Here is a 17,864-nt window from a genome sequence, read left to right on the forward strand (position 1 = left end):
CAGTCTGTTGGTAAACAATTTCTCATTTATCTTTAAAATAAAATGCCTTTTTGGGGCACCTGAGCGGCTTAGTTGGTTAAGCATCTGACTTGATTTCAACTCAGGTCATGATCTCATGGTCCGTGAGTTCAAGCCTGGGCCTGCTTGAGATTCTCTCTCTTCTCCCCCACCCTGCCCCTCCCCTGCTCATGCTCTTTCTCTCTCTCTCCAAATGAATAAATAAAACTTAAAAAAATTAAAATAAAATAAAATACCTTTTGGCTGGGAAATAAAACATCCCTTTTGTTCAGTCTGGCAATGCTTTATAGAGAGACGGTTAAAGATGCATGTGAACATTGCAATAGAGTCTCGTAAGCTGAGAGGAAAAGGAAGCATTCTTCATAACTCGTGTAGAGCAGGTTCAATATGGAAACAAACAAAAGCAAGGAGGTTTAAATTAAATATCTGGGTTGATTTTTTTTTATTCCACTGCCAATAATCCTAATTAACTGCACTGCTTTTGGGAGACAAAAAATTTCCGGCATTAAACGATCTTACTTCTACTAAGATAATTTCTTTATACACTTTTACAAGATCATCTGAAATCAACTAATTAGAAACAGATGTTTAACTACTGCAGAATTGGATTTAAACTGGTTTTTCACTTCTAGGATGGCCTTTTACAATTGTCTCAAAATCTATTAAGAATATATTTTTGAAGTCTTGCGTTAATATTTTTGTGTGCATACATTGAGCTTTGAATAATCACGTAGATTTGAATTAATCTAAATTCCTCTGTTTACTCCTACTTTTGTTTCCTACATCTTTTCTTACAAAGAAGCAAGAATTCCTGAAACCACACAGTCAGGGCTGAAAAATCTAATCAAATCATGGTAGTTTCACCAAATATAAATGACTGCATTTTCATGGTAGTTTCTACATGTTTACTTATAGCAAATTTATTTAGACTCATTTTTCCCAACAACTCATGTCTTAAGTACGTAGATCTGCCTACCACATTCAAAACAGAACGATTACACCAGAGAGGTGTTAGCAATACCCAACCAAGGAGTAGTAAGCAGATAAAAAAGAAACAAGAAAAGCCTCCAAAATAGACTACGTGCAAAAAATCAAATACAGAACAGTGTGTACAGGTTATCTTTGCTGTAATGTAATAAAAATTGAACAAACTGTTTCTAAAATGTACTTGAAAGTGTAAATGGAAGAGCCAGGAATAGTCAAGGCAATCTTGAAAAAGAAGGACAAAGCTAAAAGAATACACAATATCATGACCTATTATAGAGCTTAAATAATTAAGTTTAATTAAGCACAGTATAGACAAATAGACATACACATACATAACCATGTGCTTTGCAACAAAAGTGACGTTCTAATGATGGAAGAATGATCATCTCAGTATCCATGCTGGAAAAAAATAAATAACAAGACTTCCTCCCACTAGACTGAAAAAAATGACTGTGAAAGGTTACACAAAAATGTTTTTGAAAAAAGCTAAGATAATACCTTCATGTCTCTAAGGTAAAAAATACTCCTAAAAGGACAGAGAAAGCACCAGCTATAAAGGTAAGCAAATTGATAAACATAGCTTTATTAGAGTTAACAACTTCTGTTCCTCAGAAGTCACTATTAAGGGAATGAAAAGACAAGCCACAGAATGCAAGAAGATATACACAATAAATACATCCAACAGAGGACTTGAATACCAAAAATATAAAGAATTCATACAAATCAACAAGGAAAAAACCCAACAATACAAAAGAAAACAGGTAAAGAACTGAATAGACACTTCACAAAACAAGTTATACAAAGAGTCAATAAACATATGTATTTTGCTCATCAACTGCTCATCAGTTCATTTGGTCATCAAGGAAATGCAAAGTAAAACCCCAAAGTGATTCACCACTACATAGGTACCAGAATTGGTATAACTGAAAAGACATTAAATACCAAATGTTGGGAGGATGTGGAGAAAATAAAATTCTCCTACTCTATTGATGGGCATATAAAGTGGTACAACCATTTGAAAATTTGTTTGGCTTTCCTAAGATCTCGCAATCCCACTCCTAAATATATACTCAATAGAATGCTTACATTTGTTCATCAAGTTACATGTGTAAGAATATTAATAGAAGCACTATTTGTAGTAGCCTAAAACGGATGCCATCAATTATTGAATAAAAAATTATCACAAATTCCCATAAAAGAATACTATAAGCCAATAAGAACAAATGAACTATTGCTACACACAACAGCATGTATGATTCTCAGAAATAATGTTTGGCAAAAGAAACAATAAAAACACATAGTGTATCAATCTATTAGCTGAAAGCTTAAAGTTTAAAGTCAACAGTGATTGTTGTTAGAATCAACAGTGATTAACCTTAAAGGCAGGGGTGAGGGATAAGGAAGAGGCCAAGAGAGGGGCCCTTTCTTCGTCTGCTTCCATGGATGTGTTTATTTTGCAAAAATCTACTAAACTGTACTACAATTTGTGCACCTTTATGCATGCATTTTATATGTCAATTTAAAAGTTTACCGTAAGGAAAAAAAGACCTAAGAGTCAAATTGAAGGTGCTTCTACTGAACTAAGATGAGTCAATATGAACATCAGAAAGACTAATGTCAGCAACGCATGAAATGCATCAAACATAAAAATCCAGGAATTTTATAATTTTATAATTTTATAATTTCAGAGTAGGAAAAAAAATCATCTGTACCCTTTGGGGATAGCAAATGCACCAACTCAATTATTCTAAAACTGATAAAGAGAAATAATCAAGCCTTATCTTACCTCTCCTCTACGAATTGTATTTCAGGATAATCAAATAGTTGATGAGAGAACATTCTTAGGAGAGGAATTCCAAATAATAAATGCAAAAGTAATAATAGAATTCAAAAATCACCACATTGTACACCCTAATGGAGTAATGGCATGTGATATAGTAATGGCTGATATAGAATAAGAAGCACACAGCGCCACCTAAATGAACCCAAAGTTAATCAGGGTTCTGGCTTAAAATGCCACTTCATAGAAAATACAATAAAAGAGCACATTAAATAAATCCCAAGGATGTAATCAGTCACATTCAGAATGTGGAGAATTTACAGGAAAATTTTGATTTCTTCCAAAAACAAATACCATCAGAGAAAAGGTAAGCTGCACGGGGGCAGGAGGTGGGGTGGGGGCGGGGGGGAGAGTGGACTGCTACAGATTGAAACTCAAGGGATATTGCAATCAAATCAATTTCTGAACTCATTTGGATCTTATTTCAAATAAGCCACCTTTTAAAAGATGTTTTTAGATAATCCAGAAAATTTTAAATGGACTGGGTATTAGATATTATTTTTAAGTGTATTTATTTATTTTGAGAGATATAGAGAGAGCATGAGCAGGGGAGGGGCAGAGAGAGAGAGGGAGAACGAGAACTCCAAGCAGGTTCTGCACTCTCAGTGCAGGGCCTGATGGGAGGCTCAAACTACAAAACTCTGAGACCATGACCTGAGCCTAAATCAAGAGTCGGCTGCTCCGCTCTGGAAAACAGTGTGGAGGTTCCTCAGAAAATTAAAAATAGACCTACCCTATGACCCAGCAATAGCACTGCTAGGAATTTACCCAAGGGATACAGGAGTACTGATGCATAGGGGCACTTGTACCCCAATGTTCATAGCAGCACTCTCAACAATAGCCAAATTATGGAAAGAGCCTAAATGTCCATCAACTGATGAATGGATAAAGAAATTGTGGTTTATATACACAATGGAATACTACGTGGCAATGAGAAAAAATGAAATATGGCCTTTTGTAGCAACGTGGATGGAACTGGAGAGTGTGATGCTAAGTGAAATAAGCCATACAGAGAAAGACAGATACCATATGGTTTCACTCTTATGTGGATCCTGAGAAACTCAACAGGAACCCATGGGGGAGGGGAAGGGAGAAAAAAAAAAAAAGACGTTAGAGTGGGAGAGAGCCAAAGCATAAGAGACTGTTAAAAACTGAGAACAAACTGAGGGTTGATGGGGGGTGGGAGGGAGGGGCGGGTGGGTGATGGGTATTGAGGAGGGCACCTTTTGGGATGAGCACTGGGTGTTGTATGGAAACCAATTTGTCAATAAACTTCATAAAAAAAAAAAAATAAAATAAAAGATACATTGTAATAAAAAAAAAATAAAAATAAATAAAATATACATTGTAATAAAAAAAAAAAAAAAAAAAAAAAAAGAGTCGGCTGCTTAACCAACTGAGCCATCCAGACGCCCCAGGATATTAGATATTATTAAAGAATTATTGTTAATTTATTGTAGTCATGTTTTTAAAAAGTAATTATCTGTTTCAGATATTATTGAACTACTTATGGATGAAATGATATATAATAATGTCTGGTATTTGCAAAGGAGAGAGGTAGTGATTTATGAAATAAGATTGGCTAATTGATAATCATTGGTACTCTCTGATGTGTACAAAGTGGTTTGCTTTTGAGTATGTTTAAAATTTCATACGTGAACACTTACCCCATCCTTAGCTTTCACCAAGAGGTCATAGGTGGCTGGATCCCTCTCCCTGTCGATGTCTTGAGAAACACAGATTCTCCCATCATGTGGGTCAATCTGGAATGCCTGAGATGTGTCATAGCTTTGGAATCCATCATAAAGAGAATATTCAACAAAGCCATAGAGTCCTGCATCTGCATCAGAAGCTTTAACCTACAAAATAAGAGGGTGATCAGTAAGGAAATGAAAAAGTTAACATTACTTTTCAGTTGGTCATAAATTACTATCATCATTTGCACAACCAAGTAACCCCTACAGCCATTAACAAAGTATAGGCTTCAGTTTTAACTCTCTCCTTTTACCTTCTGTGTGACAGCTCACTTCACCTTCCTCCTCCTTGTCTGATTTCTCCTTCTCACTTTCCTTTGCCCATTCCTATACTTTCATGTGATCTCTGAAAGTTTGAGATTCTTAAGGTTCAGCCCTTGGTCCTTTGCCTTCTTATTCCTCTCACTGTGCCTCCGTGATCCCATCCAACTTCAAGGGTTTAAAAACATCCATACGCTAACAGTTTGACAATGTATCTGTGGAGTCCCTTTCATATCCAAGCTCTTCAAGCTCTTCAAGCACCCACCCTTCAGAGCAGCAAGGGAGGGCAGAGAAATTAAGACAGTAAATGGCATGATTACTAGTAACCTTATCCAGTTGACAGAATTCACCCTGGAGTAGGAGGTTTGAGTTTCCAAGCCAGGTTTCCTTCCAGGAACAATGCCCCCATCAGGACCTGTACAGTCAAGCACACTGACTACTACACAGAGGCACTACACCCAGTGGGTGCATGGAAATGAAATCCAGCCCATGTTCAGCTTGCCAAACACTGACGTGGAGCTGCAAATGCCCAGAGGTAAGGATCCCTTTCTCTTTGACCATTTCTGTTGGCAGTAGTCTTGTGCCCAGTAGAAAAGATGAAGTAACTGAAATTATGAAAGCATTTAATTTATTTATACTAACTGTGGGGATATACAGTGAGAAACACAACAGACTATATTTAACCCAAAACATTTTGAGCTCATAGGCTTGGTATAGTTCTTTTCATTTGCTAACCCTACTAACAGTAACAGCAAACATCTACATAACACTTAAATGAAGCACTTTAAGGGAAGATTAATCAAAAAAAAAGGAAGGAAGGAAGGAAGGAAGGAAGGAAGGAAGGAAGGAAGGAAGGAAGGAAGGAAGAGAGAGAGAGAGAGAGAGAGAGAGAGAGAGAAAGAAAGAAAGAAAGAAAGAAAGAAAGAAAGAAAGAAGTAAAAGAACTATAGTGCTATAGAACAGGTATTATTCTAACTGCTTAACATAGATTTACACTTATAACCTAAAACAAACTCCATTTTACAGACCAGAAAAGTCAGGCTCAGAGAGCTTAAGTAACTTGTCAAAGATCACATAGCTAAAAACTGTCAAAACTGGGACTCAAATCCAGGCAGTTGGACAGCACTTAACTCTAGGTTGAAAAATAAAGTGATATACTTTTTTTTTTATATGAAATTTATTGACAAATTGGTTTCCATACAACACCCAGTGCTCATCCCAAAAGGTGCCCTCCTCAATACCCATCACCCATCCTCCCCTCCCTCCCACCCCCCATCAACCCTCAGTTTGTTCTCAGTTTTTTAACAGTCTCTTATGCTTTGGCTCTCTCCCACTCTAACCTCTTTTTTTTTTTCCTTCCCCTCCCCCATGGGTTCCTGTTAAGTTTCTCAGGATCCACATAAGAGTGAAACCATATGGTATCTGTCTTTCTCTGTATGGCTTATTTCACTTAGCAGAACACTCTCCAGTTCCATCCACGTTGCTACAAAAGGCCATATTTCATTTTTTCTCATTGCCACGTAGTATTCCATTGTGTATACATACCACGATTTCTTTATCCATTCATCAGTTGATGGACATTTAGGCTCTTTCCATAATTTGGCTATTGTTGAGAGTGCTGCTATGAACATTGGGGTACAAGTGCCCCTATGCATCAGTACTCCTGTATCCCTTGGGTAAATTCCTAGCAGTGCTATTGCTGGGTCATAGGGTAGGTCTATTTTTAATTTTCTGAGGAACCTCCACACTGCTTTCCAGAGCAATCTCTTACTTGACACATCCCCAAAGGCAAGGGAATTAAAAGCAAAAGTGAATTACTGGGACCTTATGAAGATAAAAAGCTTCTGCACAGCAAAGGAAACAACCAACAAAACTAAAAGGCAACCAACGGAATGGGAAAAGATATTTGCAAATGACATATCGGACAAAGGGCTAGTATCTAAAATCTATAAAGAGCTCACCAAACTCCACACCCGAAAAACAAATAACCCAGTGAAGAAATGGGCAGAAAACATGAATAGACACTTCTCTAAAGAAGACATCCAGATGGCCAACAGGCACATGAAAAGATGTTCAGCGTCGCTCCTTATCAGGGATATACTTTTTATTAGTACAATATGCATGCAGGAGTTCTACCTTAATTATTATGCATCCCAAACGAAACCTCATATTAATAACATGTTCAACAATCAATGTTCTCAGTAAGGCTTCCCTTCGTTCCCCTCTATCTTGAGCATACAACTGGGATGTGACTTTGGGGGTTCTCTGAGTAGTCTAACACAGTGGTTCTCAATCAGGGTCAAGTCTACCCCCACGAGGACATTTGGCAATGCCATAACTAGGGAGAGGGTTCTATGGCATCTAGTGGGTTGAAGCTAGAGTTGCTACTAATCATCCTATAACCCACAACAAATAATGATCTGGCCCAAAATATCAACAGTGCCTAGGCTGAGAACCACTGCATCTGATGAAACTCAACAATGGGCAATATTGATCCCCTCTTTAATTGCCTTTGTTTTCAACTGATGACACAGTCTTGTAAATTTCTTTTCGCTCTTGTCTATTGCATATTCTCTGGCAATATTATTTATTCTGTGCAACCAGCTAACATGTTTGTGAGTTATTCTTCTCATCAGATGGGCTGAACCAGGAAATCCACAAACTTCCCAACTACAAAGAACTAAATTCCAAGTACATTTGGTCTATTCCATTCTGGCAGCTGTTAGTGATTTAGTAGCCTCGAGTTCCCAAAGACACCAAATATATCTTCTAAAAACATATGGTATTCTCAATAATTTTGGCTTGATTAGAAGATAAATACAATGAACCTTAAATTCTAAAACTCATTCTCAGCCTTTAGTAGCACATATTAACAAGTAATTTGGCTTATATAAAGCAAGTTTCCTTATTTCCACTCTGAGACCTTTCTCTCATCTGGACTTTTGGCAAGGCAAAATAGAAAAGTGAAAAGTGGGATAAGAGTACTGATCTCAATTTATGTCAGCAGCTCAGATTCTGATTCTCAGATTCTAAAATAAGAATATATTCCTCCCTAGTTTTACTTAACTTCCTAGAAACACTGATCTAGTATTCTAGAACAACATACTCTACCTACTAGGATTAGGTCTTGAATACCTATAATTAATTTAGCATCTGTATGAGGTCTATATTTTCCAATATCCACTGTCTTACACATAAATGTAGGCAATTTAAATAACAGATAATGGAAAAAGCTTTGCCAAATCTTCAAGAGGAAATCTGATTGGTAAATAAGCTCATTGGGCCTTTTCTTCAGAGACAGATGCTTAAATCAAAGAGAGAAATGTCTTGTCAGTCTATTATCATCACCTTATTGTGCTAATTTGGGGATCAAGGGTAGATCTCAGGGGGATTTTTTTTTCCTGAATCTACTCAAAGAGCCACATTTCAGCACTTTCAGTGCTTTTCCTGTGTTCTTCATCTTACCCTCAATTTACCTGTTTTAGATTGAGATCAGTCTGGTGAATTTTACTCTAAACTTACTTACAAGAGTTGTTCTCCCTCAGTCTGATTGCTCACAAATTTCATGCAGATATTATAAAAATGCAAAATATTAATATGATATTAAGATTTCACTGATTCCCTTATTACCTTTCTGAAATTAATTTTTTCCACTTCCCTTATATTAATATCTGTAGAGACAAATTGAGAACACTGGCTCTTGGATACATGTTTTTGATGTTCTATAAATGGAATGGATCTATTTGCACTTGACTCACCAGCACAGGCCTCTCGATCTGGGAGGGTCCCTTTTCCAACAACTCGGAAGTTTTCTTGGAGGTTACCTGCCCAGCCATTCACAGTGCTATCCAAAAACCCAAAAGACAACCTAAAGTTATACGGCAACACATTGTCAGCAACATTGTTCTTTACCTACTCCTGGGAAATCATATCACTGAATTCAGTGACATTGATAGAAAAGCCTGAAAGCCCAATTAAAAACATGAGTGGTCAAACAAAAAATCCTAGAAAAAAAATGGTTGCAAAAAAAATGGCTTGTTTAGATGAAATTTCAAATGAAATATCCCATTTTAATTTTCTTATTGTAATTTCCAAAAATATCTACCATGAGCATATAACAGTTTGCTTGAAGAAACCAAGTTATTGACACAATATGCTCACAAACATAACTTCAAATAGAAAGAAGAAAAAGAAATTACAAAATGACTTTTTAGATTCTAAGTGCTTGGCCAACCACTGATCCCACAGTGAAAACAGGATTGTAATATTCCAGTGGAAGTTGGATTCGGCACTGGGGACCACAACAGATACAATCATGCCACTCTCTGAACACAATTTTGGGAAGTTCACCAATGACTGTGTCTTACCAAGTCTAATAATCAAGGCTCGATCCTTGTTTTCTACACAATTCAGCAGCTTTCCATACAGCGCATCATCTCTTCATTGAAACACTTCCTCACCAGACGCCTCACTGACCTCCTTTCAATTTCCTTCACTGGCTCTGAATTCTCTTCCCGGCCTCTGAACCCTCTAGTGTCCCACAGCTTAGTCCTGAGTCAGCTTCTCTTTTCAATCCACACCCATTGCCTGTGGTGAGTGAATAGTGGCCCCCAAAAGACATGTCCATGTCCTAATCCCTGGAACCTGTGGATATTGCCTTATATGATAGAAGAGTGAATATTACCTTATATTGCAAAACATGGTTAGGTTAAGGATTTTGAGAGCAGCATGGTGTAGATTATCCAGATGAGCCCTTAATCCAAAGACAAGTGCCCTTAGAAGAGAGAGGCAGAGATTGGAGTGATGGGCCACAAATCAGGGAACACCAACAAGCATTAGCAGCTAGAAGAGACATAGAAGGGTGGGGGAGAGGTCCTGAAGGACTTTGGACTTCTAGCCTCCACATCTATGAGTAATAACAATTTCTGTTGTTTTAAGCTAGCAAATTGATGGTTATTTGCTATAGAAGTCCTAGGAAATGAATACACTCCTGAGTGATCTGACCCAGGCCCAATATACTAAACCAACATATGTTTTCCCAATATCGGTATCTTTGTCTTGTGCTCCAGATCCACGCATCATCCTACTACCAATTAGATATCACCTTTCATGTGACTAACAGGCACTTCGAATGTGGTATGTCCAAACAGAACTCCTGATACCTACCACCCGAATCCGCTCTTCTCCCAGTGTTCTGAGTGATGGTATCATCATCCACTTTTTGTAAAGGCAGCCAGAGAGATACAACTCAAGTGGCATCAAATCATGTCACTCTCCTGCTCAGAACCTTCCAACAGCTTCTCATAGTCACCTCAGTAAAATCACACCTTTTAACTTCACCCTAGCTACTTCTCTGTCCTTATCTCCCACTACTCTCCAACTCACTCCCTTCTGGATATGCTGGGCTCCTTGATGGTCCCAGAGCCCACTAGCTTGTATAACTTGCCTCTCCACTTCTTTCAAGTCTCTGCAAAGACCACCTAATCACAGAGGCCTTCCCTGATCACGTTATCCAAGAGTGTCACACTCATTTCTGCCATACTCTTTCCTTTTACCCTGTCTTGCTTATCTTCAGAGTCCTTATCTCTATTTTGCACTGCATTATATATTTTTACTTATTTGTTTATTAATCTTCTCTCCTACTGGAATTTACTCTCCAGAGCAAGTATTACACTTATCTTGCCCCCTGTTATCTCTCCAACATCCATAATGCTAGTGCCTGGCTCATAGTGAGGATGTGTAAGTATTTGTTGCATGAATGAATGAATCTAATATTGCCCATAAAATGCAAGCATGTTTTAGAAATAGCTTTCATGGTCATCCTCCCTATTTTGACCTTGAGAAAAAAACTCATGAGAACAACAACAAGAATGAAAAGATGCTCAACATCACTCATCATCAGAGAAATACAAATCAAAACTACAGTGAGATATCAGCTCACCCCTGTCAGAATGGCTCAAATCAAAAACACAAGAAACAAGTGTTGGTGAGGATGTGGAGAAAAGGAACCCTTGTGCACTACCAGTGGGAATACAAACTGGCGCAGCCACTGTGGAAAACAGTATGGAGGTTTCCCAAAAAATTAAAAATAGAATTACTGTATGATCCAGTAATTACACTGCTGGATATTTACCCAAAGAATACAAAAATACTAATTCAAAAAGATATATGCACCTCTATGTTTATTGCAGCATTATTTACAATAGCCAAATTATGGAAGCAGCCCAAGTATCCATCAATGGATACATGGATAAAGAAGATGATATATATTACATATGTATGTATATGTTTGCAATGGGATATTACTCAGATATAAAAAAGAATGAAATGTTGCCATTTGCAACAACATGAATAGATCTAGAGAGTATAATACTAAGTGAAATAAGTCAGTGAGACAAATTCCATAGGATTTCAGTCATGTAGATTTAAGAAACCAAACAAACAAAGAAAAAAAAGAGGCAAGTCCGAAAGAAGACTCTTAGTTATAGAGAACTGAAGTTCACCAGATGGGAGGTGAGTGGGGGGATGGATGAAATACGCGAAGGGAATTAAGAATACACTTATCACGGATGAACACTGAGGACTGTATAGGATTGTTGAATCACTATTTTTACACTTGAAACTAACATAACACCGTATGTTAACTACATCGGAATTGAAATTAAAAAGAAAGAAAAGAACAAGAATGAGATAGCTTTGCAGACACTATCATCACTCCTGGGGGCCACACCATGCCAGGAAGCCATGCTCAGCTCCGCCACGTTCTTTGACATCCCCATCACCAACGTGCCCTTTGGCCACATCTCCTGAGAGCTGTTTCCAGACAAACTCTCAAAGACAGCAGAAAACTTCCATGCTCTGAGCACTGGGAAGAAGGGATTTAGTTATAAAAGTTCCTGCTTTTAAAAAATTATTGTGGGGTTTATGTGGCAGGATGGTGACTTCAAATGCCACAATGGCACTGGCAACAAGTCCATTAAAGGGAGAAATTTGATGATGAGAATTTCATCGAATCATACAGGTCGCAGCATCTTGTCCATGGAAAATGCTAGGCCAAATATAAATGGTTCCCAAGAATGCCAAGACGGTACGGTTAGATGGCAATCCTGTGATCTTTGGCAAAGTGAAAAAGAGTACATGAATACTATGGAAACCATGCAACACTTTGCATTTAGGAATGGCAGGACCAGAAAGAAGGTCACCATTGCTCACCGTGGACAACCCTTAACTTTGACTTGCATTTTTTAAAAAAAATTTTTAACATTTATTTACTTTTGAGAAGAGAGACAGAGCACAAGTGGGGGAGGGGCAGAGAGGGAGGGAGACACAGAATCTGAAGCAGGTTCCAGGCTCTGAGCTGTCAGCACAGAGCCCCACGCAGGGCTGGAACTCACAGACTGTGAGATCATGACCTGAGCTGAAGTCAGATGCTTAACCGACTGAGCCACCCAGGCGCCCCTGACTTGCATTTTATCTTAACCACCAGGCCATTCCTTCCGTTGCTCAGGAGAGTACCCCTCGCTCCTATCTGCTTGCAACCTCCTATAATCTTTGTATTCACATGACAATTCCTCGTGTTCCATATTTTCCGTATCCCATTCCAAGTCCTCCTGGACTGCAGAGCTAACTTTATGATTATGGAATAAAATCTAAACAACAGCAACAACAAAAGAGCAAGATATTCCATAAGTCCCATCAAACACTCACTGAGGAATACTATTTTAATATAGTATAATATATAGTATATATATATATAGTATATAGTATATAAATATATAGTATAATAATAGATTGTCTAAAACACAATCTATTAACCAAGCTATATCATTATAGAATAAAATCCAAAATGCTAAAACCGGCAAAAGAAAAAAAAATTATCTTAAGGCATGTAGAACTATTCAGAGGTTGGTAACAGAACTGTATTTTATTTTCACCTCCTAAAATGTATTTTCAGAGAAGCTGACAGAGAAGTTGAATAAACTGAATATCCATTTTCAAGTTACAGTAAAAAAAAAAAAAAAGCAACCTTACTGCTCTGATAACATGTTTTTATTGCTTTAATTGAAGAATGGAATTAAGAAACCACTAATCCTACTATTTGTTGTCCCACCCTCTCCCAAAAAAGCAACCAAAGGAAATTTTGTAAAAGGAGATCTATGGGTGGGGTGAGGGGTAACTTGTCCAATGAGGTATTACAAATAAACAATTTAAAAAGTGCAATCTAAAAAAAGAATTGGCAAGCAGATCAGTAGAACACAAAAGCAAGACCTGAAACAGATCCTGGTAAACCTAAATTATTTTTATATTACAAAGGAAACATCATAAACCACTGAGGAATGTAGGTTTATCCACATAAGTTGCTAGAAAAATTGGCAAAGTACATGAGGGGAAAATCAAGTTTGATATTAACCTCACATGAAAATAAATTCTACACAGATATGTTAAACGCAAATAATGAAATTGTTTAAAGCACACACACAAAACATAGGGGAATTTTTGGCTGATTCTTACATTGGAAAGAAATTTCAAAACAAAAAAGGATTATAAAACTAAAACACATGGACAAAAAATCACAAAGGAAAAAAAATCAATACAACAACTACATAACCATTTAGAATTCCATTATGTCAAAAATACCATACACAAAAAAATTTAAAGGTGAATTAGGCATGATATCTGCAATATATATGTATAGCATATACATATATATGTGTGTTTATATACACGTACATACATAAAGGCTAATGTTCTTAACATGGAAATAGGCCTTTAAAAATAACTGACTGAGGCGCCTGGGTGGCTCAGTCGGTTAAGCATCCGACTTTGGCTCAGGTCATGAGCTCATGATTGGTGAGTTGGAGCCCTTCGTTGGGCTCTGTACTGACAGCTCAGAGCCTGGTGCCTGCTTCGGATTCTGTGTCTCCCTCTCTCTCTGCCCTTCCCCCACTTGTACACACTCTCTCTCTCTCAAAAATATATAAACATTAAAAAAATGATAATAATGACTTTCCATTATAAAAGAAAAATGGGTAAAGGACAAGAACAAACAAGTCACAGAGATTAACATATATTTAAGATATGCAATTCTACTAGTCATGAAATAAATAAAAATTAAAATAATATTTTTAAAATACTGGCAACCATTAAAGTAATATATTAAGTGGGGCAAGGATGAAATAAATATGTACTCATTTTTAAGCCTATCTGAGAAGTAACTTTGTTCCTCATATATATGAGGTAAACATCCTCCCAAACCTAAAAATATTCATTTCCTTTGACCCACTTAGTACATTTACTTTAAGTTTATTTATTTTGAGAGAGAGAGAGAGAGAGAGAGAGAGAGAGAACCATCAGCACAGAGCCTGAAGTAAGGCTCAAACTCATAAACCATGAGATCATGACCTGAGCCGAAATCAAGAGTCAGATGCTTAACCAACTGAGTCACCCAGGCACCCCCTCAATATATTTCTAAAAACAGTATGTAGACAGCTATTTGTATTAAAGACTTATAATGTTGTATTATTTATTCTAGAACCCAAATGTTCAACAATAAAGTTGTTAAATAAATTATAATTCTTTCAAAGATAGAATACAATGTAGCCATGAAGATTGTGTATTTAAAGACACATGTTTAGTAAAAAAGAAAAAAAGTCAACTAAAAGCTATATATGATATCCCATTTCTGCAAAAAAAAAAAAAATACCCAACATATAGAATAAAAATTAAAAGGAAATAAGCCAGAGCAGGGTATATTTCCAAACCCCATTTTAAGAGGCTAGAATCACCTGGATATCAAAACCAGTCAAGGACACTATAAGAAAAGAAAATTATGGGCCATTATCTCTGATGAACATAGATGCAAAAATCCTCAAAAAAATAACAGCAAACCAAATTCAATTAGTACATTAAAAGGAACATACACCATGATCAAGTGGGATTTATTCCAGGGATCCAAGAATGGTTAAACATCTGAAAATCAATAAATATGATATACTACATTAACAAAACGAAGTATAAAAATCATCATCTTCTCAATAGATGTAGAAAAACCATTTGACACAATCCAACATCCAGTCATTATAAAAACTCTCAACAAAGTGGGTGTAAAGGGAATGTACCTCAACACAATTAAAAGCCATATATGACAGGGGCGCCTGGGTGGCTCAGTCGGTTGAGCGTCCGACTTCAGCTCAGGTCACGATCTCACGGTTCGTGAGTTCGAGCCCCGCGTCAGGCTCTGGGCTGATGGCTCGGAGCCTGGAGCCTGCTTCTGATTCTGTGTCTCCCTCTCTCTCTGCCCCTCCCCCATTCATGCTCTCTCTCTGTCTCAAAAATAAATAAACATTAAAAAAAAAAAAGCCATATATGACAAGCCTACAGCCAACATCATTCTCAATGAAGGCTTTTCCTGTAAGATCAAAAGTAAGACAAGGATGCCCACTCTTGCCACTTTTATTTAACATAGTACTGGAAGTCCTAGCCAGAGCAATTAGGCAAGTAAAAGAAATAAAAGGCACCAAATCAAAAAGGAAGAAGTAAAACTATCTCTTGCATATCACATCATATTATATATAGAAAATCCATAGTCTACCAAAAAAATATTGTTAGAACTAATAAATGAATTTGGGGAAGTTGCAGGATACAAAACCAATATAAAAAAATCTCTTTAGCGTCAATACAGTAATAATGAACTATCAGAAACAGAAATTTTAAAAAAAATCCCATTTACAATGGCATCAAAAAGAATAAAATACCTAGGAATATATTTACCCAAGGAGCTAAAATATCTGTATACTGAAAACTATAAAACAATGATGAAAGAAATTGAAGAAAATATAAACAAATCAAAAGATATTCCATGCTCATGGGTTAGAAGAATGAATATTGTTGAAATGTCCACACTACCCAAAAGAAGCTATATATATGCAATGTAATCCTAATGGCATTTGTCACAGAAATAGAACAATCCTAAAATTTGTATGTGACCACAAAAGACACTGAAGAGCTAAAACCATCTTAAGAAAGAAAAACATAGCTAGAGGCATCACACTTGCTGATTTCAAACTATAATACAAAGCTATAGTAATCACAACAGTATGGAATTGGGCTTTAAAACACACAGAAAGGTAAGTGAGACAGGACAGAGAGCCCAGAAATAAACCCACATATATATGGTCAATTAATTTATAACAAAGGAGCCAAGAATATATAATGGTGTTGGAAAAACTGGACAGCCATATATGAAAAAGAGTGAAACTGGACCATTATCTTATATCACACAAAATCAAATCAAAATGAATTAAAGACTTGAACATAAAACCTGAGACCATAAAACTCCTAGAAAAAAAAAAAAAAAAAACATAATGGGTAAGCTCCTTTACATCAGTCTGGCAATGATTTTTTTGGATCTGATGCCAAAAGCAAAGGCAACAAAAGTAAAAATAAAGCTAATATTATATTAAAGTAATAAGCGTCTGCATAGGAATGCAAACCATCCACAAAATGAAAAGGAAACCTACAGAATGGAAGAAAATATTTGCAAATTATATATCCGATAAGGGGTAAATATCCAAAATATTAAAAAAAAACTCATACAACTCAACTTCAAAAACAAAAAAAAAAAGAAAAGAAAAGAAAAGACAGAGGATCTGAATAGACATTTTTCCAAAAAAGACTTATAGACAGCCAACAGGCACTTTTCGAAGGTGCTCAACATCACTAATCATCAGGGGAATGCATATCACAATCACAACTAGATGGCAGTTCACACCTGTTAGAATGGCTATCAAAAGACAAGAAATAACAAGGGGTGGCAAGAATATGGAGAAAAGGGAAACTTCACACACTGTTGGTGGGAATGCAAACTGGTGCAGCCACTATGAAAAACAGCGTGGAGATTCCTCAAAAAAATTAAAAATAGAACTGCCATATAGTCCAGAAATCCCGCTTCTGAGTATGTACCCAAAGAGAATCAGTATCTTGAAGAGGTACCTGCACTCCCACATTCATTACAGCATTATTTACAGTAGGCAGAATATGGAAACAACCTAAGTTTATCAACAGATGAATGGATAAAAAAGATGTGGTGTATATATATTCAGTGGAGTATTCATCATGAGAAAGAAGGAAATCCCACCATGTGCCACAACATGGATAGACCTGGAGGACATTATGCTAAGTGAGATAAATCAGACAAAAACAAATACTGCGTGGGATCACTTATATGTAGAATTTTAAAAAGAGTCAAACTCCTAGAAACAGAGAGTAGAAAATTGTTTGCCAGGAGCTGGGGCAGGCGTAGAGAAATAGGAAGAGGTTGGCTACAAAAATACAATTACAGCTATAAAAAATACAACTTTCAGCTATAAAATGAATTAGGTTTGAGGATCTAATGTAAAACACTGGGACTGTAGTTGATAACACCGTATTGCATCATTGAAACTTTCTAAGAGACTAGAACTAAGTGTTCTCACCAAAAAAAAAGCAGGGGGTAGGGCGGTGGGTAGGGAGTAAATATGTGAGGTGGTGAATGTATTAATGAATTAGATGGGGAAAATCTTTTCACAATGTGTATGCATACCAAATCACCATGCTATGCACTTTAAATATCTTATCATTTTAGGGGCGCCTGGGTGGCTCAGTCGGTTGGGCATCCGACTTCAGCTCAGGTCATGATCTCGCAGTTTGTGAGTTCGAGTCCCGCATCAGGCTCTGTGCTGACAGCTCAGAGCCTGGAGCCGGCTTCGGATTCTGTGCCTTCCTCTCTCTGCCCCTCCCCTGCTCATGCTCTGTCTCTGTCTTTCAATAATAAATAAATGTTAAAAAAATTTTTTAAAAATTGTAAATATCTTACACTTTTGTATGTTCATCATATGTCAATAAAGCTAAAGTTATATAGAAAATAATCCAAATACTAAGTAATGTAACATGGGGAATAAGAGATTTTTGTTTTCATTCAATTTTTTGTCCTCATTTTTAAAAATACAGTTTTATGGTATAATATT

At 36.8% G+C, this 17,864-nt stretch overlaps 1 protein-coding gene across 1 annotated transcript in view; it reads right to left on the reverse strand.

The window, feature by feature from the left end:
* The window catches only part of DCHS2 (dachsous cadherin-related 2), a 251,423-nt gene that overhangs the window by 118,340 nt on the left and 115,219 nt on the right, over nucleotides 1–17,864 (reverse strand). Inside the window, exon 2 of the mRNA XM_047091507.1 lies at nucleotides 4,513–4,704. Within this exon, the coding sequence (XP_046947463.1) occupies nucleotides 4,513–4,704 (192 nt within the window). The remainder of the gene's footprint in view (nucleotides 1–4,512; nucleotides 4,705–17,864) is intronic.

This window comes from Lynx rufus, unplaced genomic scaffold (genome assembly GCF_022079265.1).
Source record: "Lynx rufus isolate CCGP_SWC_20201006 ecotype Redwood Valley unplaced genomic scaffold, mLynRuf1.p SCAF_3, whole genome shotgun sequence".
In the NCBI taxonomy this organism is placed as follows: Eukaryota; Metazoa; Chordata; class Mammalia; order Carnivora; family Felidae; genus Lynx; species Lynx rufus.